We start from the raw sequence: 18071 nt of genomic DNA on the forward strand, positions 1-18071 counted from the left end.
GATAAAAAAAGAAAGCACTTTTTAATTAAAAACAAGAGCTTTCCTAGCCATGTAAAAATCTACTCACACTAAAACAGGATACTGGAAAAGGGAAGATGATATTACCTCCAACAGCATTATCTCAACTAGGTGTGAAAATGCTACTATAAGGCATGTTCAACTGAATATAAAGTCTCACATATTAAACCACAGTGAAAGATCCTTTAATTAAATAATATATTTGCAAATGTGGCCTTTTAAGAAATCAATCCTTTCCATATAGTTTAATGCTGAATATTTTTTTATCCCAGAATAGCATCTACATACCACTCGCTCAATAGTAGGCTGAAACCAATTGCCATACACAAGCAGCAAAGACATTTTGTCTGTGCAGAAGCCAGCTGCTAGAATAGGGATAGGTTTTGGTGATGATTTCTTGCCTTTCCCAGGTGTTGCTATTTGAATTGTGCAGCTGGACATCAAAGGCTTTTTGCAATGTCTAGAAATGGAGGAGAAATAAGATTAGAGAATTTGAAATAACATTATCTCTTACTAATTCTCAGAAGGTGGTACCAAGTTACAAAAATACAATGTTCTCATAAGCTCCACAATCCCATCAGAAATAGCCAGGGCCCCCAAACCACTACAGTGCCTTTCAAGAACACACACACACACACACACACACACACACACACACACACACACACACTTTGGGAACAACTTGCACCTCTATCTCATTTTGTTAAGGAGGCACCAAGTTCCTAAAATAATTTTTCAATCCTATGCTCTCCCATTCAATCCTATCTCCAATCACCTTCAACTCCCCAAAGCCACAGTCCAGCCTGAATGCAGCTTAAGTATCAATATGCTCTCCATGTCTTCTCTAAAGGTGTTCTTCACCTTCTTCCGATACCCTGGCTCACCCTTGCATCTCTCCCAAGGAGTAGCCATTTTTCTCTCCCACAACTTTTCAGCCTGAGGCCTTGGATATGATTTCAGCGTGCATTTTGCTTTCCACTGTTGCTTGTTACTTCAATTATTTCTCCCTTCTTCCCTTCTTCCTCTTGCTGCCATCTCAGTCACTCATTTCACGTGTCTTTAAATAGTGCAAATTGGTTTCAGTTCAACACATCAATTTATGATGCTTCCCTTTGGCTGTTATTTACAACACTAAGCTTGACAAATTCCTTTCTTACAAGTTTCTATATCAAGATCCTTCTAAAATGCTATAGTCTCTAATGCCATGTGCTTCATTATATCTCAGCCACACATTCCTCACACCCTAACATCTAATTACCTCTTATTTCCAGTTGAATACACACCCTCTACAACCCCAAGTTCAGGCATTCTACTGTCCTTATTATCACTCATCTTAACAATTCTGCTGCTACAACTGTCTCTAAATGCAGAGGGGTTGTTTTTGGTGTATCCCTGCCTTGGCCTTTACCACTCTTTAGGTAATTTTCAACACATTACAGAATGAATCTTAAAACTTAGGTCAAACAAAAAACGTTTAAGACCTCACCAGGAAACACTATTTCCTGGCATGTACATACATCACTATGTAGATAAAAGCTTCAAGTGCCACACACTGAAATGTGTTCTCTAGTAAGAGCTCATTGAATAGAGGTTCAAATTTCTGGGGGCTTTTTAGGAAGATAGGAGGAGGTAGTGCTGTCAAAAACAGCACACATGCTAGGCAAACACCACTATTGAAATACCGCCAGTTCTCATAAAGGTTTTGAAGTACACACTACTTTCTTTTACAATTAGTCAATATTTAAATTCCTAGTTAAATATTATTGAAGATATCAAATGTCAGTTAAAGGGCTAAAGCAATTTAAAATTTAACATAACTGTAGTCTGACAAGTACTTTCTTTAGAGCTAAAAGTAAGTATGTCATGGTTTGAAGGCCACAAGTTAGTAAACCTGGTCTGTGAAAAACACTACCAATTCCACTCTTCTCTGTCTACTTAACACCAGACGATGCTTTACAGAGCCACACAAATGTGTAAGTGAAGGTAAAGCATTGTGAAAGATAAAATTAAGGCTAACATTTGTAATCCTGACTACTCAGGAGAGTGAGATCTAAGAATCGCAAGTCCAAGAGACACTTATCTCCAATTAACTACCAAAAAGCCAGAAGTAGAGCCGTGGCTCAAGTGGTAGTAGAGAACTAGCCTGTAGGGAAAAAAAAAAGCTCAGGGAGCTGGGCGCAGGTGGCCCATACCTATAATCCTAGCTACTCAGGATGCTGAGATCTGAGGATTACGGTTCAAAGACAGCTCAGGAAGGGCAGGAAGGTCTATGACTTCTTTTTACTATTATTTTAGAGGTGATATACAGTGGGTTTAATCTTATAAATCAGGTAATAAGTATTATTTCCTTTTGCATAGGGCCATCCGTTACCTCAGACTTTTATCTCCAATAAACTACTCAGAGAAAGTCAGAAGTGGCTTTGTGGCTCAGTGGTGGAGCACCTAGAGCAAAAGAAATAGAGACAGCCACTCCCCCCCAAAAACAACCCCACAAAAAAAAGAATATTTCTAGCAAGCTAACAGGACAGAAACAGTATTAATAATAACAAGATGAAGTTATGAACAAATAACAGGAAATTAGAAATAAATTCCTGACTTGAAAAACTTACCCATTTAATACGTGTTCAAAAAGATGGACTTGACCATCTCTGCAAACAACTGCTAACTTGACAGGCTAAAAGAAAAATGTAGCGGATTAACTGCAATGAATAATGAGTTCTTCCTCCAATCTAACTAAAGAAAACTCAATTCTCCCCATCCCACCAAAGGAAAAGAACAGCAGATACATTTAAAAATAATTACCACTGACAAAGTAGCATTGTTACTGTCAACAGTCCTAACACTTAGGTCAAGAATGTAACATAAGCCAGGTGCACCCATGGCTCTTATCTGTAATCCTAGCTATTCAGGAAGCTGAGATCTGAGGACTGCCTTTCAAAGCCAGCAAATGCAGCTAAGTCCAGGAGAGTCATCACCAATGAACCACCAAAATGCCAGAACTGGAACTGTGGCTCTCTTGCAGACAATACAGCCTCAATGTAAGTAAGTTCCTACCAGGTGCAAGAGCTGGCAACGCAGGTTAGACATGCCTCTAAGTGAGAGCTGTCTGGAAATGTCAAACTTTATTTATTTATTTATTTATTTTGCCAGTCCTGGGCCTTGGACTCGGCCTGAGCACTACTGTCCCTGGCTTCCTTTTGCTCAAGGCTAACACTCTGCCACTTGAGCCACAGCACCACTTCTGGCCGTTTTCTATATATGTGGTGCTGGGGAATTGAACCCAGGGCTTCATGTATACGAGGCAAGCACTCTTGCCACTAGGCCATATCCCCAGCCCCGAAATGTCAAACTTTAAAATGCCAGTTCATACCTACTATTGGCAATTACTGGTGTAGAGACCTAAACTATCATCACTCTAATTCCATCTCTATTGTCAACTTTTGTATCCTAATAGTCTGAGTGCTTCTATCAACTAAACTCTTCCTGGCAGCCTCCAGTCTCAGCAATCTATATAACAATCTCCTTTTAAGTACTAAAAATTTCTTAATGAAAGCTTTATAAGCAAATATTTAATAGTCCTAAAAAGTTTTCATCTCTATTCTCAACTACAAATACAATTGGGAAAACAAACAACTGAAATATATTAATGCTTTAGGATCCATGTAGCATTGTGAAAGCACTTTGTTTGTTGTTTATGTGCCTGTCCTGGGGTGTGAACTCAGGACCTGGAGGTTCTCTCTGAGCTTTCTGTTCAAGGCTAGTGCTCTACCAGTTAAGCCATAGCACCACTTCTGGTTTTTTTCCAGTGGTTAATTAAGTTAATAGTCTCATAGACTTTCCTGCCTAGGCTGGCTCTGAATCAAGGTCCTCAAATCCCAGCCGCCCTAGGAGTTAGGATTATAGGCATGATCCACCAGTGCCTGTTCACTAGTGGTTAAAGACAAGAAACCTGAAAAGAGAGATGCTCTTAAAAGTCCATTAACTGTAAGGTTAAGCAGCATATGAAAGCTTCCCTTGGGCTGGGAATATGACCTAGTGGCAAGAGTGCTTCTTATACATGAAGCCCTGAGTTCGATTCCCCATTACCACATATATGGAAAACGGCCAGAAGTGGTGCTGTGGCTCAAGTGGCAGAGTGCTAGCCTTGAGCAAAAAGAAGCCAGGGACAGTGCTCAGGCCCTGAGTCCAAGCCCAGGACTGGCCAAAAAAAAAAAAAAAAAGCTTCCCTTTTGGTACATCCTATTAGCAGATTCAAAATCTAATTATGGGGCTGGGGATATAGCCTAGTGGCAAGAGTGCCTGCCTCGGACACACGAGGCCCTAGGTTCGATTCCCCAGCACCACATATACAGAAAACGGCCAGAAGCGGCGCTGTGGCTCAAGTGGCAGAGTGCTAGCCTTGAGCGGGAAGAAGCCAGGGACAGTGCTCAGGCCCTGAGTCCAAGGCCCAGGACTGGCCAAAAAAAAAAAAAAAATCTAATTATGAACTGTACAGAGTGATTGATAATTATTGGACAATTAATTCATCTTTCTTTTTGCTGTATACTGGTACTGGAGTGGTTTCAAATTTTTGCTGTTCTATTTATGTCCTATTAGGGCTTGAAATCAGGACCTGGGCACTGTCCTTTAGCTTTTCCACTAAAGGATAGTACTCTACCACTTAAGCTACAGCTTCACTTCAGGTATTGGGGGCAAAGGAGTGTTTAAAGTGGGATAAGAATCTCCTAGACTTTCTTGCCCAGTTTGGCTTTGAACTGTAATCCCATGATCCTCAATCTCAATTCCTGAGTCACTAGGATTACAGGGGCAAGCCACCTTCTGAATTTAAAATCTTCTTTAAAAAGTGGTTATTCTCTCCTTTATTTTATTATTGACCAATTTAAGAATGTCAGCATTGTAACAAGATAAAATGAATTACATTTAAAAGTAGCAACAGAATTTAGACAGAAAAATATAAAGCAAAATTAGATCTATAATCTAAATAGACTAGGGCAAGCTTGGGTTGGGATTGCAAATGATTTTTCTCATCATGTCAATTTCCCTCCCTCATTTCCTCCTTCTCTTTTCCTTTTTTTCTTACCTTCATTTGAGTACTGTGAATTGAACCCAGGGGTCTTATATTAGACAAGAGTTTTACCACTGAGCTATGCCCAGAGCAACTTGTTACTTTCATTTATACTTAATTAAACTCCAAAAACCACACATATACATACAATAAAAAGTGTAAAATTGGAGCTGAGAATATGGCCTAGTGGCAAGAGAGCTTGCCTCGTATACACGAAGCCCTGGGTTCGATTCCCCAGCACCACATATATAGAAAATAGCCAGAAGTGGCACTGTGGCTCAAGTGGAAGAGTGCTAGCCTTGACCAAAAGGAAGCCGGGGACAGTGCTCAGGCCGAGTTGAAGGCCCAGGACTGGCAAAAAAAAGTAATTAAGAACTTAACCACAGTATTACTTGGTAAAGTTAGGGCCACAGGATTGGACTGTCTGTATGCATTGTGATCACTGCACTGACTAGCTCCTGAATATCAGAAGTTTTGATCAAAGGAATCTGATTCCAAAGGAATTGCTATGGTATTTGTTCCCATATTACCAAATGAAACAAATGGGTGATTTCATTTCAAGTGACCTTCTGAAAAACTTTACACTTACTTACTTTTTTAAGAAAGTACTTAAAACCACTCCTGGCTCCCCCAATCTAATCAGACCCACCTCAGATCAGAAAGCCAAGATTGCTAGAAGCACAATCAGGATGCAAACCAGAATCTGCTATACTTACAAACTACTAAATTATCTTTAAATCCCTGTCAGAGGGTTAAAAAACATAGGAGGAGCCTAAACCTAAAAGTGAAAATCTTGGACTGGGAATGTGGCTTAGTGGTAGAATGCTTGCCTAGCATGCTTCATGAAGGCCTGGGTTCAAATCCTCAGCATCACATAAATTAGAAAAGGCTGGAAGTGGCTCTGTAACTCAAGTGCTAGCCTTGAGCAAAAAGAAGCCAGGGACAGTGCTCAGGCCCTGAGTCCAAGCCCCAGGACTGGCCAAAAAAAAAAAAAAAATACATATTGTCTTTTAAGCGAGACACAGGTAGTAATCTTGTTACTTAGGAGACTGAGATATGCAGAGCAAGCCGAGGCAGAAAAATCCTTGAGACCCCTATCTCAAATTACCCACCAAAAAGCTAAAGTGGACATGTGGCTCAAGTGATAGAACGCCAAACTTGAGCAAAAAAAACAAATGACAAAGCTCAGGGCCTGAGTTCAAGCCCCAATACTGGCACACATACTCACACGAAAAAAGTAGTCTTTGATTACAAACATTCCTGTTTCTCTCATGAAGTTACTTCAATAGTCTAAGAATATTTGGTTATAATTACTCCCTCACATCTACATTTCTATTTTCCAAGTAAGTTTTATAAAATCTAAGACCAATTCTCAAATACCAAGACACTTACCTCTTCTTTGTTTTCTGATAAACCCAAGTCAATAAAAACAGGTTCATCTGTAACTGTGAAAGACATTACTGCACTCTTTTCTTTGTTTTCTGACCGGACCTGCCTAGATAACAAATAAGCCATTAGATAAAAGAAAGTTTGACCCAAGAGGGCAATCACACTATATAAGAATACCAATCCAAAATTATGTTATGAACCACATTACATGTTTGCTTGAGAAAAGACAAAAGCATCTAAGCATCTGGCAAACAGAAACAATGAGTAGCATTCTCTATCCTTTTCATTAAGTTGTCTACCTTCATAATCACACTGCCTTGATGCCTACAGCTTGACAGGTCCTGAGATCAGACTAATATGGTCTGGTCTCTTCTTTTTCAACGTTCTGTGTCCTTTACATTTCTAGTTGACCTTTACAATTTGCTAATTTCTACAGAATGGGTTACTGGGATTGACTGGCTTTGGGAAACATTTACTTCATTAACAATAGAGAAGATTATACAAAGTCAGTACACTGTGGGTCTACACACACATACACATATACAAAGATGTGTATATAAATGTATACACAAATGTGCATACACACACCAAGTCCCTGTTATTCAGGAATTTTTATGTGAATCTGCCTACTTGCTAAAATTTATTCAAAACCACTACTCCTGTTCAATCATGCAAACCAATAGAAACATTCATGACTACATGCTCAATGATCCCCACTGAGATTGAACAAGGCAAGGCTACTCTTTGCCTTACTTCAGCTCTCATACTACAAACAAGTGTCTATTGACTGTGTGGCTTTTTTTTCTTCATTTCGGTCGGTGATTTCACTGTTTAAAGTATCCCATAATCCGAGTCGTAAAATGGCATACAGTGCTCCTCATACAAGGCCTCATGAAGACAATATGCTTAATAACAAGAGCTACTTTCGGACAAGAGATAATGGTGCTGTATGTTTGCTAATCAAAAACACATACTACATAAGGTGTCTATTATGTAATGCTCCCAAATTTTTCTCAAAAAATATTTTAGGCATTTAATCCTATAAGCCAATGTAGTTTCAACATTAAATATAGTAAAAAATTATCACACTTATCATTTGTATTAGTCTAAGTTTAGACTCCCCAAACCCAAACAACTACCTACCAGACATTAAGTAACCGGTCATGTACTGCTCCAGATAAGAAATAAAGACCTGAAATTCCATCAAAAGGTTGGCTCTCATTGGGAGGTCGGACAGTAGTGAACATAAGTGTTGAAACTGGCGTTGCATGTCCTGTGAAGTGCTGGAATAAGTTGTATCTCATTTAGGAGAATGAATTCAAAACAGTGGCACCCACATATAGCAAAAACAAGCTAGATAACATAAATATGGCAGCAGAACCCAATGAAATAACAGTTCAATTTAACTCTAAGCAAACCAAATTACCTGTACTATAATCTCACTTCTTAAATGTCTAAAAAATATTTTTATACTTTTTCAGTACTATCTGCAAGCACTAAAGATATGCCTTGATCTTTCATGACCCCACCCAAGTATTTTTTCTTCCGTTTGCTTTAATTAGACTCACTCATTTTTATCTACTTTAAAGGGGTACTCAGTGCTCAGACACAGCCAAGGAATTGTAGGTCCTCATTTTACTCTCAGTGAGTCGAAACCACAATTAAGGCATCATCATAGCACCAAGTTCAGTAACCCCTTATTGCAACTGGCTTTTCCTACTAAGTCTCCAGTTAAATGCTGTGACTAGATGAAATGGTAGGTGCAAGCTAAGAACAAAAATGCTAAGGTTATTCCACAGCAAAACAAAAGTTTTTTTATTCAATTTCATTTATTTGGTTTACTTATTCTTCCAATTCATGCCAACATATGTAACCTATGTCAGTAAATCAAATTTGGAAGGTGATTTGTCTATTAATCCTATTATTTGACATACACTTAAAAATAAAGACCCTATTTTGGTTTAAATTTTGTTGATAGTTATAAATCTTAAGATAGGTTCTCACAATGTTGCCCAGGCTGGTCCAAACTCCTGGGCTCAATTGATCCTCCAGAGAGCTATAACTATAGCCGCATACTATGAGTACTCGTTTTTGTGTGTATGTGTCAGTCCAGGGCTTGAACTCAGGGCCCGGGCACTGTCCCTGAGCCTCTTGGTGTTCAAGGCTTGCTTGCACTTTACCACTTGAGCCCCAGCAGTACTTCCGGCTATTTCTGAGTAATTTATTGGAGATAATGGGTCTCATGACCTTTCCTGACCAGGCTGGTCCACAATCCTTTGGACCATGATCCTCAGATCTAAGCCTCCTGAATAGCTAGGATTACAGGCCTGACTCACTGGGGCCCGGCTACCAGTATTCTTAAAATAATATTCTGTATCTCAAACATTTGTCTTCCTCCCTCCATTGATGCTTGACACATTGATTGCTATGCTTCGGAATAATTTGATTCACTTACTCTGTAGACTTCTTTAGTCTCCAAAATCCACAGTTTGATTGTTCGACCAGCTGAAAGTAACATCTTTCCATCTGGACTAATACACAGGGAAGTGACGCTGCTATTGTCTCCTTTCCACTTGCTGTAGTATGAAGACAAGCAAATACAGCTCAATAAATGGGTGAATATTTTACTCAGAGCAGAACAACAAAACCTAAACATTTAAAAATACTACCTACACCAACCACATTCCCTAAATTGTGTTAGGTGAGTAACCCCAGCATACCACAACAGCATACCACAATTGAGACGTCTCCCAGATGGGGTATTCAACCTCTAGCAAGTACAGAATGAAAAGTCTCAAGATATGCTATGAAATGGGTAAGGTAAGAGTTATAAGAATACAAAATAGAGAGCTGTGTATCCTGGGACTCATGAGACAGACTAATAATCAAAAAATTGCTGGACCTTCCCAAGTCCATGTATTCTCACCACAGTCCCTGCTTTCCTAGAAAGGTGAGCCTTTCCATTCATTCCACTGGCAACTCAAATGACTTTTCAAACTACAGCCTCAAAATAAACAAAAAATAATCCAAATGGTGATTTCCATCCCAAATCTACATATAAACTACCACTGTAAATTGAAATAAACTGGATACAGGTAATTCCTTTCTCATATATGTGTCCAGAATGATTAGAAGCTTCTTCAGTTTTCACATTTAGTTTGACATTGTCATTACAGAACTCAAAATGGATACCAAAAAAAAACCCAATAGGCACATCATACAATACAATTTGTTGATAAATATGAAACATCTGCACTAGTTCAAGGAAATATATATAATCAAGTATAAAAGAACTTTTTTTCTTTGTCTTGACTTCTAAACTTTTTGCCAATTTATTTAGTTAACTCCCACAGTTTTATGGCTCATAAATATTCACTACCCACTATTTTCACTAAGTTCATTTATAATAATAATAAACTATGGTCCTCACTTGCTGAGACACTTCCTGAATCTATCTCCCCACTCCTCACTGAAGGTTAGCACTGCTACTATATCCCCTTCCAGCACACCCCACCACAGAAAGCAAGAATTTTGCAACTAACTCATAGTACAATGCTCCTACATGAGCATAACCCCTAAGAACTTTTCAGGTCCAGCCTATCAGACTTACTATATCATATATGGTGCACAAGTAACATAAAATATATGGAAACTACCAAGTATACCTACTAAACTTTTAAAAGTGGAGTGGAATGTTTCCATCTGGGAAATAAGATGGGTTCCAAGGAACAATCTACATATACTAACATACTAAAGCCTCCAGATCCTTCTACAAGTTAAAGAACCAAGTCTTCCAGTTGGTTTGTCTTTTCTTTTTGTGCCAGTCCTGGGGCTTGAACTCAGGGCCTGGACACTGTCACTGAGCTTCTCTGCTTAAGACTAGTGCTCTACCACTTAAGTCACAGCTCTATTCCCAAGTTTCTGGTGGTTAATTGGAGATAAGAGTCTCACGGACTTTCCTGCCCGGGCTGGCTTTGAACCGCGATCCTCAGATCTGAGCCTTCTGAGTAGCTAGGATTACAGGTGTGAGCCACTGGTGCCCGGCTTCCAGTCAGCTTTTTAATATTTCACTTTCAAATAGCAACAGCCAGTCAAGGATCTTCTGTAATCTGAAGAATGCCTTCCTTCAACATGAAAAACAGGAAGTAAAGCAAATGAACAAACCATACTACCTTCAAAAGAAAAATAGCAAAAAAAAAAAAAATAGAAGAAATAGAAAATCCAGAGGGTAAACTATTTCCAACCTTACTCTTTTGATCTTTAAATTATCCATCAACTGTCAGGGTTCAAAGATACTAGTGAATAACCAAAAGTAAACATATGCACCTTTTTCTCAGAAGCTACCAATTGATGTGCTCACTCCAAAAATGCAGGGCCAAATACACAAAGGGAAAAACAGGACCCATCAGAAAAGAGACAATTTTCAGCCAGATGACAGAAAGAGCCCTAGTAGTAGTTGTTCGGCAGGCACTTCCTGGTTTACATGAAGACAAAATCTCCAGGAGTTACTACTGGGAACCACACAAAGAACAGAGGGGATTGTGGTCCCTGGCCAGTCTGGGCAAAAAAGTCCATAATACTCCATCTACCTCAATGGACACAATGATGTGTGCATAGAACAGGTATGAGGAAGCAAAACCCCATGCAGTGAAAAAACAGGGCTGAAGGCCTGGCTTCGAAGTAGAACCCAACTAGCAAGCATGAGGCCTGGAATTCAAACCTCAATACCACCAAAAGGAATAGGCAGAAACAGACAAAGACAAACAGATGGGCTAGGGGGAGGTAAAAATAAATAAACTGACAAATGGATGTGTCTACACTGAGACTTACACTACAAGATTGAGAATATATTAATGATTAGAATACTTTGGAAAATATCAAACTGAGAAATAAGGAAATTAGAAAGTCCAAGGAAAAACAAACCAATAAACTTTTGGCAGTATGCAGTATGAGGTCAAAACCTTGCAGACCAAAAAGAAAATGTAAACCGAGAACATCTTAAACCTTAGTTATTACAGGAAGCATAGCATCGACAACAAATAGCTGAACCACAACTGTAATATGACAATGGGAGAAAGAGGAGGTAGAAAGTATAAAAGTTAAATCCTTTTCTTCCTTAGTAGGAAATTAGTTTAAAATGAAGCAGGGAAAACCAATTGACATGAACGTGAGAATGCTAAGAATGAAACTAGAAACTAATTACTTATCCAACAGTACAATTCAGTGGAAAAGAGGTCAAGATTTTATTTAATTAACCTATTTCTTAAATGTGAAACAGGAACAGAGCCGACCTCAAGGTTATGACTAAATCCATGTCTACCTAGTGTGCTCAACAGTGCCTAGAACAATGGCCAATTCCTATGTCAAGAGTGGGGAATTTCTTCCTGCCATGGATCAGTTGTGTATTTACAGTATCATTCAGACCACACAAAATTACAATATAGGCAGACCATTAGGCAACATACAGCAGAGACGGAAAATCTACATGGCTGTCCCACTCACTATGAGCCAAATGATTTTGTTTTGTTTTGTTTTTTGGCCAGTCCTGGGGCTTGGACTCAGGGCCTGAGCACTGTCCCTGGCTTCTTTTTTGCTCAAGGCTAGCACTCTGCCACTTGAGCCACAGGGCCACTTCTGGCCATTTTCTATATATATGGTGCTGGGGAATCGAACCCAGGGCCTCATGTATATGAGGCAGGCACTCTTGCCACTAGGCCATATCCCCAGCCCTTGATTTTGTTTTGTTTTGTTTTTTTGGGACCCAAATGATTTTGAAGGCCTAACAGGAATAAAAAGGATCCCACATCTTTATGAAGCACCAGTCTCAAGAACTCTCATTCTGAATATAGTAACATGGGCCTCACCCAGACTCAATGCATAAGTCTCTTGGAGTCAGAAGGCCAGTGTGAGAAGTACTACAGGTAAACACAGTAAAAATACTTCACAAATAACTCTCGTACCTGCACCTAGACCCTTAAACCCTTCTAAAGACAGCTTCCCCACCACTTAATCTGCTGGGTCTTGCCTTTCATATAAGGTGATTTCAAATTTAACTTTTCTAAGAACCCTAAAGTCATTTGTCTTATAGCCATTAATTTCAATTTACTGGAGGACATTTTTATCCTCTGTCATGCATTATCTATCTAATCTGCCATTCCTCTAGTTTACTCACTACAAGTTCATCTTTCACTTTCCTACCTCTTGGCCTTTCTCTTACCATCCCCTCCCCTTCCTCACCTTCCTTTGTTCACTCTTAGAAGGATCACTCTGCTCTCCTAGATTCAAACTTTACCTGTCCAAGAAGTCCAACTGAAACTTTTTCTCTTACACCAGTAGTTCCTAACACTACTTATCCTACAAGTCATCAGTGTCACCATATAACAGCTTTTTGTGCAATTTTACAATTCAGTTATGTATGGAAACTTTACATGCCCAACTTGATTCAATGTTCATTAATAAAAGGGCTGTATAACCTTATTTGTGTGTACATTTCCCACTGCTTGGGGCAATATACATCAAACTCTTATGTATTTACAAACAGTTAACTTAGCCAAACTCCAACCCCAATCATCACCCTTACTCACCACTTTACTTTGCAGCTCTCTAAATCCCATTCCACAATATATTTATCATCTGAACAACTATATAAGCAGCCACTGTCTTGATGCCACTGTATGCAATTGACTCTGTTGTCATGTCCACCACTCTGCAGATTTTAAAAAAATTGTTTTAATTTAAAAAAGGAAAAGAAAAAAACAAAACTTGCCTTATATGATAAAGTATAAGATAAGGGATACCTTAAGGTATTGTCTTACATCCTGCAAGATATCCTATAGGATAACGTATTCTACATTACCACTTTACCGAATGTTAGGTGTATACTTTAAGGTATTATCTTATACCCTACAAGATACCTTATAGGATAAGCCGAACGCTTTACCAAATGTTAGGTCTAAACCTAAATAAAGCCTCAACATACCCAAATCCACATTAGTTTTCTAACAAAAGAGGACAAACTAGAACTTTATGAAAACATTAACTTTCCCTTCTCCTTCATAAGGAAAACCTACAAAGAACACTAACTCAAATACTAGCTTGTCATTTGATTTGCTTTTGGAAATGAATGCTAACTCTAAGATTTTGTAATAATGACAAAAAGAAGCATTGAAGTCGAGTCCAAATTAACTTTTTCTTCGTTTATTTTTGGTCATGCCAGCTAGTGCTCTACCAATTGAGCCAATTTGCTAACAGGTAAGGTCCGGTTCAAGGGTTTAATATTTTTGCTGTTGTTTTGGGGTGTCTTGGGGAGTGGGGTGTTGGTTTTGTTTTGTTTTTGCCTGGAGCCAGCCTAAGGCCTCAATCCTTGGGTCCTTATAAACTGGAACCACAGGCATTCACCACAATGCCCAGACTACTCAGACATTGTGTCTCATTAACTTTTTGCCCAAGCTAGCCTTGCACTTTCATCTTTCTGGTGCCCACCTCCCAAATAACTGGGATTACAGGCATGAGCCACTATAGATCTTAAGATTAAAAATCAGTTTAAGGGGGCTGGGGATATGGCCTAGTGGCAAGAGTGCTTGCCCCGTATACATGAGGCCCTGGGTTCAATTCCCCAGCACCACATATATAGAAAATGGCCAGAATTGGCGCTGTGACTCAAGTGGCAGAGTACTAGCCTTGAGCAAAAAGAAGCCAGGGACAGTGCTCAGGGCCTGAGTCCAAGCCCCAGGACTGGCCCCCCCCCCCAAAAAAATCAGTTTAAGTCTGGGAATGTGGCTTAGTGGTAGAGTGCATGCAAACCCTGGGCTTGCATGCACGAAGCCCAGGGTTTGATTCCTCAGTACCACATAAACAGAAAAGGCCAGAAGGGTGCTATGGCTCAAGTGGTAGAATAGTAGCCTTGAGCAAAAGCTCAGGGACTGTGCCCCGGCCCTGAGTTCTACCCTCAAGACTGTAAAAAAAAAAAAAAAAAAAAAAAAAAAAAGGAAAATAAATAATTCAGTTTAAAATATCCTTGGAAACCCCCCTTTAAAAATAACCCATCTAGGTTATTAAAAAAAAAATGTCCGTTGTCAGTGGCTCATACCTGTAATCCTAGCTAAGCATGAGGCTGTGATCTGAAGATCATGGTTTTTGCAAAGCCAGCCCAAGCAAGAAAGTCCATGAGACTATCTCCAATGAACCACCAGAAAACCGGAAGTGGCCCTATAGCTCAAGTGATAGAGTGCAATCCTTGAGCTGAAGAGCTCAGGGACAGCGCCCAGGCCCAAAGTTCAAGCCCCACTCCCACCCCCAATCTAGCCAGGCCCTAGAACTCAGGTCCTGGGTTCAAGTCCCATAACCCAAAAGAAAAAAATTTGACTGGCTGTATTACCTTATAGTTGCAATCCCAGAACTCAGGAAACTGAGGCAGGAAGAACACTAGTTCAAGCCAGCCTAGGCTACATAGCTAGCAAGAGGATGTTTAAAAAGGGAAAAAATTAACCACCACTTCCTTCAGGTACTTCAAGTATTATGGACCACTGAATATTAGTTTCTGTGTTAGAGACTGCTGCATACTTCAAGAACACTACTTTTATTTTCCCAACTACCATCAGTCAAGAGCCTGCCCAAGAAGCAAGAGTGCAAAACCTTGGGTTCAAGCCCCCTTACTAACACAAAAAACAACAGGATATAAAATAGATGGGCAGAAGCCATCTAGCTTTGTTTTAAATAGTGGCTCACATCTGCAATCCTAACTATGCAGGAAGCTGAGATATAAAGGTCAGGATTCAAAGTCAGCCCAGGCAGAAGTCCATGAGCCTCTTATCTAAGTAGTCACTGAAAGGCCAGAAGTGGAGCTATGGCTCATAGTGGTAGAGCACTAGCATTGAGCACAAAAGCTCTGCAATAATGTCCAGACTAAATTCAGGCCTCAGATCAGGCTGGAGGTGGGAGGGAATAAATCTCTCTAGTGATTGATTTACATTTAAGCTTTCAGCATTTTTACTTCATGTAGTTCCAAATAAACAGTAGATGGTACATAAAAAGAACTTTGTTCTGTTCTCTGACACAAAAAGCATTCCTATAATATTGAGTTCAGTGGACAATGAGCTATACTGTGATACTGCCTAACATCGTACTAGCAATAACTGTTCTGCCCACAGGTAGTACTCCTGTAAGCTGCTAGATGCATTGCCTTGAAGTTCTCTTTACCCTTCTTCCTGAGCAATTATTCCAACAGTAATTCTTTGTTCTCTGATCTTTACTTAACAAGGGTGGTTACTACAACCTGTAACATACATCGCTATTTAGTTCTTCAAATAGAGAAGAGCAGGGAAGCGGCCTCTATAGTTCAGATATCATCACATATCTTGAGGTGTCTTTTAATAATCTGTAATCATCAGTTTCCTTCTCATCTTTTATGAAAGTAGATGTAAATATACTTACTATTAATTTACTGTGCAACTCTCCTTTCACTGTACTGTACAATAAAATACTACCAACTGCTGTACCAAGAGCCAACAAATCAATCTGGTCACTGGTTGCTATAGCTTCTGATTTCCTTTTTTTCCTCTGATGACTTTCCTGTGGGGGGGGGGGAATCAAAACATGTTTATTAAATATTTCAAACATTATTTAAAAACATTAAAAATGCCATCACTAATGCTTAACTCTTTTGGGGCAGTACTGGGTTTGAACTCTCAGATAAGCTTCAAGCTTAAAAAGCAAGCATTTTAACTCGATCAAGCCTCCTCCCACTTCTCTAACTTGTATTTTAAAAGGAGAGGGGGCAAGGATTTACTAGGCAGTTTCTCACCTGAGATTTTAAAACAAAAAGTACTCCAATTTTAAGAGAAGCTCAAAATTCTCTGTCCCATTTGCCATCTAGGCAGACAGCAAGCTGTATGACATGGTATTGTTCTTGATACTCTTGTTAGGTAGTCAGAGTAGCCTCAATGGCCCTTCCATTTTGAACAGATCCAAGGGAAGCCTCCACTCAGCAAGCAAAGAGATACATATCTAAGCCACAATGCTTCCCCCATTTCCCCTAAATGTTCCTCAAAATTCTTCCTTAGTTTTCAAGAAAAGGACTTTCAAACATGTTTATAATTATAAACACACATAAGATTCATTTTGAGCCAACAAACAGTTGTAACTAATAGAAAACTCAGCACATACCAGGGAAATTGCTCTGGTGGCTGCTTAAGGAGTTTCAGACTGGCATGGTGATTCCAATTATTTAAAAGATCCATGCCTCCATCTAGTAGCAGATGTCAAACTTTTTTGACTCACTTCAGTTGTGATGCTAACAGCTCATCACGTTTGTCCACCAAAAAAACCAATGATCACATTTAAGGAGGTGGGGCTGGGAATGTGGCTTAGCATTAGAGTGCTTTCCTAGCATACATGAAGCCCGGGGTATGATTCCGCAACACCACATATATAGAAAAAGCCAAAAGTGCCACTGTGGCTCAAGTGGTAGAGTGCTAGCCTTGAGCAAAACGAAGCCAAGGGACAGTGCTCAGGCCCTGAGTCCAAGCCCCAGGACTGGCAAAAAAAAAAAAAAAAAAAAAAGTAAACATTTAAGAGGAGGCTGCCAGACCTTGTACTGATGAAGATTTTACTTTAGAACTTCTCTCACTTATTTTAGAGTTCACCCAGCCCTTTTCAGTAAAAAGAAGCCAGAGAATCTACTCTTTTCATGAAACATATTAGCATTATAGAAAACATTTTCTGAACAGTATAGAATCTCTGCTGGAGAACACATAATCAAATTCAAGAAACAAAAATCTCTCCAAGATCCATAAATAAAAACTACAATGTTGCCAGAGCATGTAAAGCATTATATTTCTAAAATAATTTGCTTTTTTTTCACTTTGCATTTTTTATTATATTTTTATTATTTTTTTTATTATTAATTGAACATAAATTTTTTTACAAGGTGTTGTGCAAAGAGGGTGCAGTTACATAGTAGGGCAGTGTGTACAATTCTTGTGATATCTTACAACCTGTTTTTCCATCCCTTGTCTAGGTCAGGTAGACCCATATGCAATATACAATGTATCAAGCACATATACAGTGTTCACAGACTTGGTCTCTACTGTCTCTCCGTCTCCCTTTGTTAACAGTCATATATCAGGGAGATCATGCCCCTTTGTTTTCTGTGTTCTAGGCTTGTCTCACTCAACATTATTTGTTCGAGTTCTGACCATTTCCCTGCGAATAACAATATTTCACCATTCCTAATCGCTATGTAGTATTCCAATAATTTGCTTTTTTAATCCCTTTAGTTACCTAAGTGAGGGGAATGCTACATTTGAAGAACATAAGACACATCTAAAAGGTTTAGCAAAAAACAAAAACTTTTTACTTATAGAAAAAAAATACAATTTTTGCCTAGGCTCCTGCCCATAATCCCAGCTACTCAAGAGGATGAGATCTGGGCTGGGGATATGGCCTAGTGGCAAGAGTGCTTGCCCCGTATACATGAGGCCCTGGGTTCAATTCCCCAGCACCACATATATAGAAAATGGCCAGAAGTGGCACTGTGGCTCAAGTGGCAGAGTGCTAGCCTTGAGCAAAAAGAAGCCAGGGACAGTGCTTAGGCCCTGAG

At 39.4% G+C, this 18071-nt stretch overlaps 1 protein-coding gene and 1 non-coding gene across 3 annotated transcripts in view; both read right to left on the minus strand.

Annotated features, from left to right (window-relative positions):
- Positions 1-18071, minus strand: part of Wdr43 (WD repeat domain 43) — a 52217-nt gene that overhangs the window by 27456 nt on the left and 6690 nt on the right. For both annotated transcript variants that reach the window (XM_048353200.1, XM_048353201.1), the window contains exons 2-8: positions 15905-16042; positions 13057-13178; positions 8928-9048; positions 7616-7755; positions 6476-6578; positions 2628-2692; positions 307-478 (exon numbers count right to left, since the gene is read on the minus strand). In XM_048353200.1, coding sequence (XP_048209157.1) covers positions 307-478; positions 2628-2692; positions 6476-6578; positions 7616-7755; positions 8928-9048; positions 13057-13178; positions 15905-16042 — 861 coding nt within the window. The remainder of the gene's footprint in view (positions 1-306; positions 479-2627; positions 2693-6475; positions 6579-7615; positions 7756-8927; positions 9049-13056; positions 13179-15904; positions 16043-18071) is intronic.
- On the minus strand, positions 8071-8153 carry LOC125356946. Its single transcript, XR_007211988.1, has one exon. It is a non-coding gene; the product is annotated as a small nucleolar RNA SNORD53/SNORD92 (small nucleolar RNA).

The sequence above is a fragment of the Perognathus longimembris genome, chromosome 8, assembly GCF_023159225.1.
Source record: "Perognathus longimembris pacificus isolate PPM17 chromosome 8, ASM2315922v1, whole genome shotgun sequence".
NCBI lineage: Eukaryota > Metazoa > Chordata > Mammalia > Rodentia > Heteromyidae > Perognathus > Perognathus longimembris.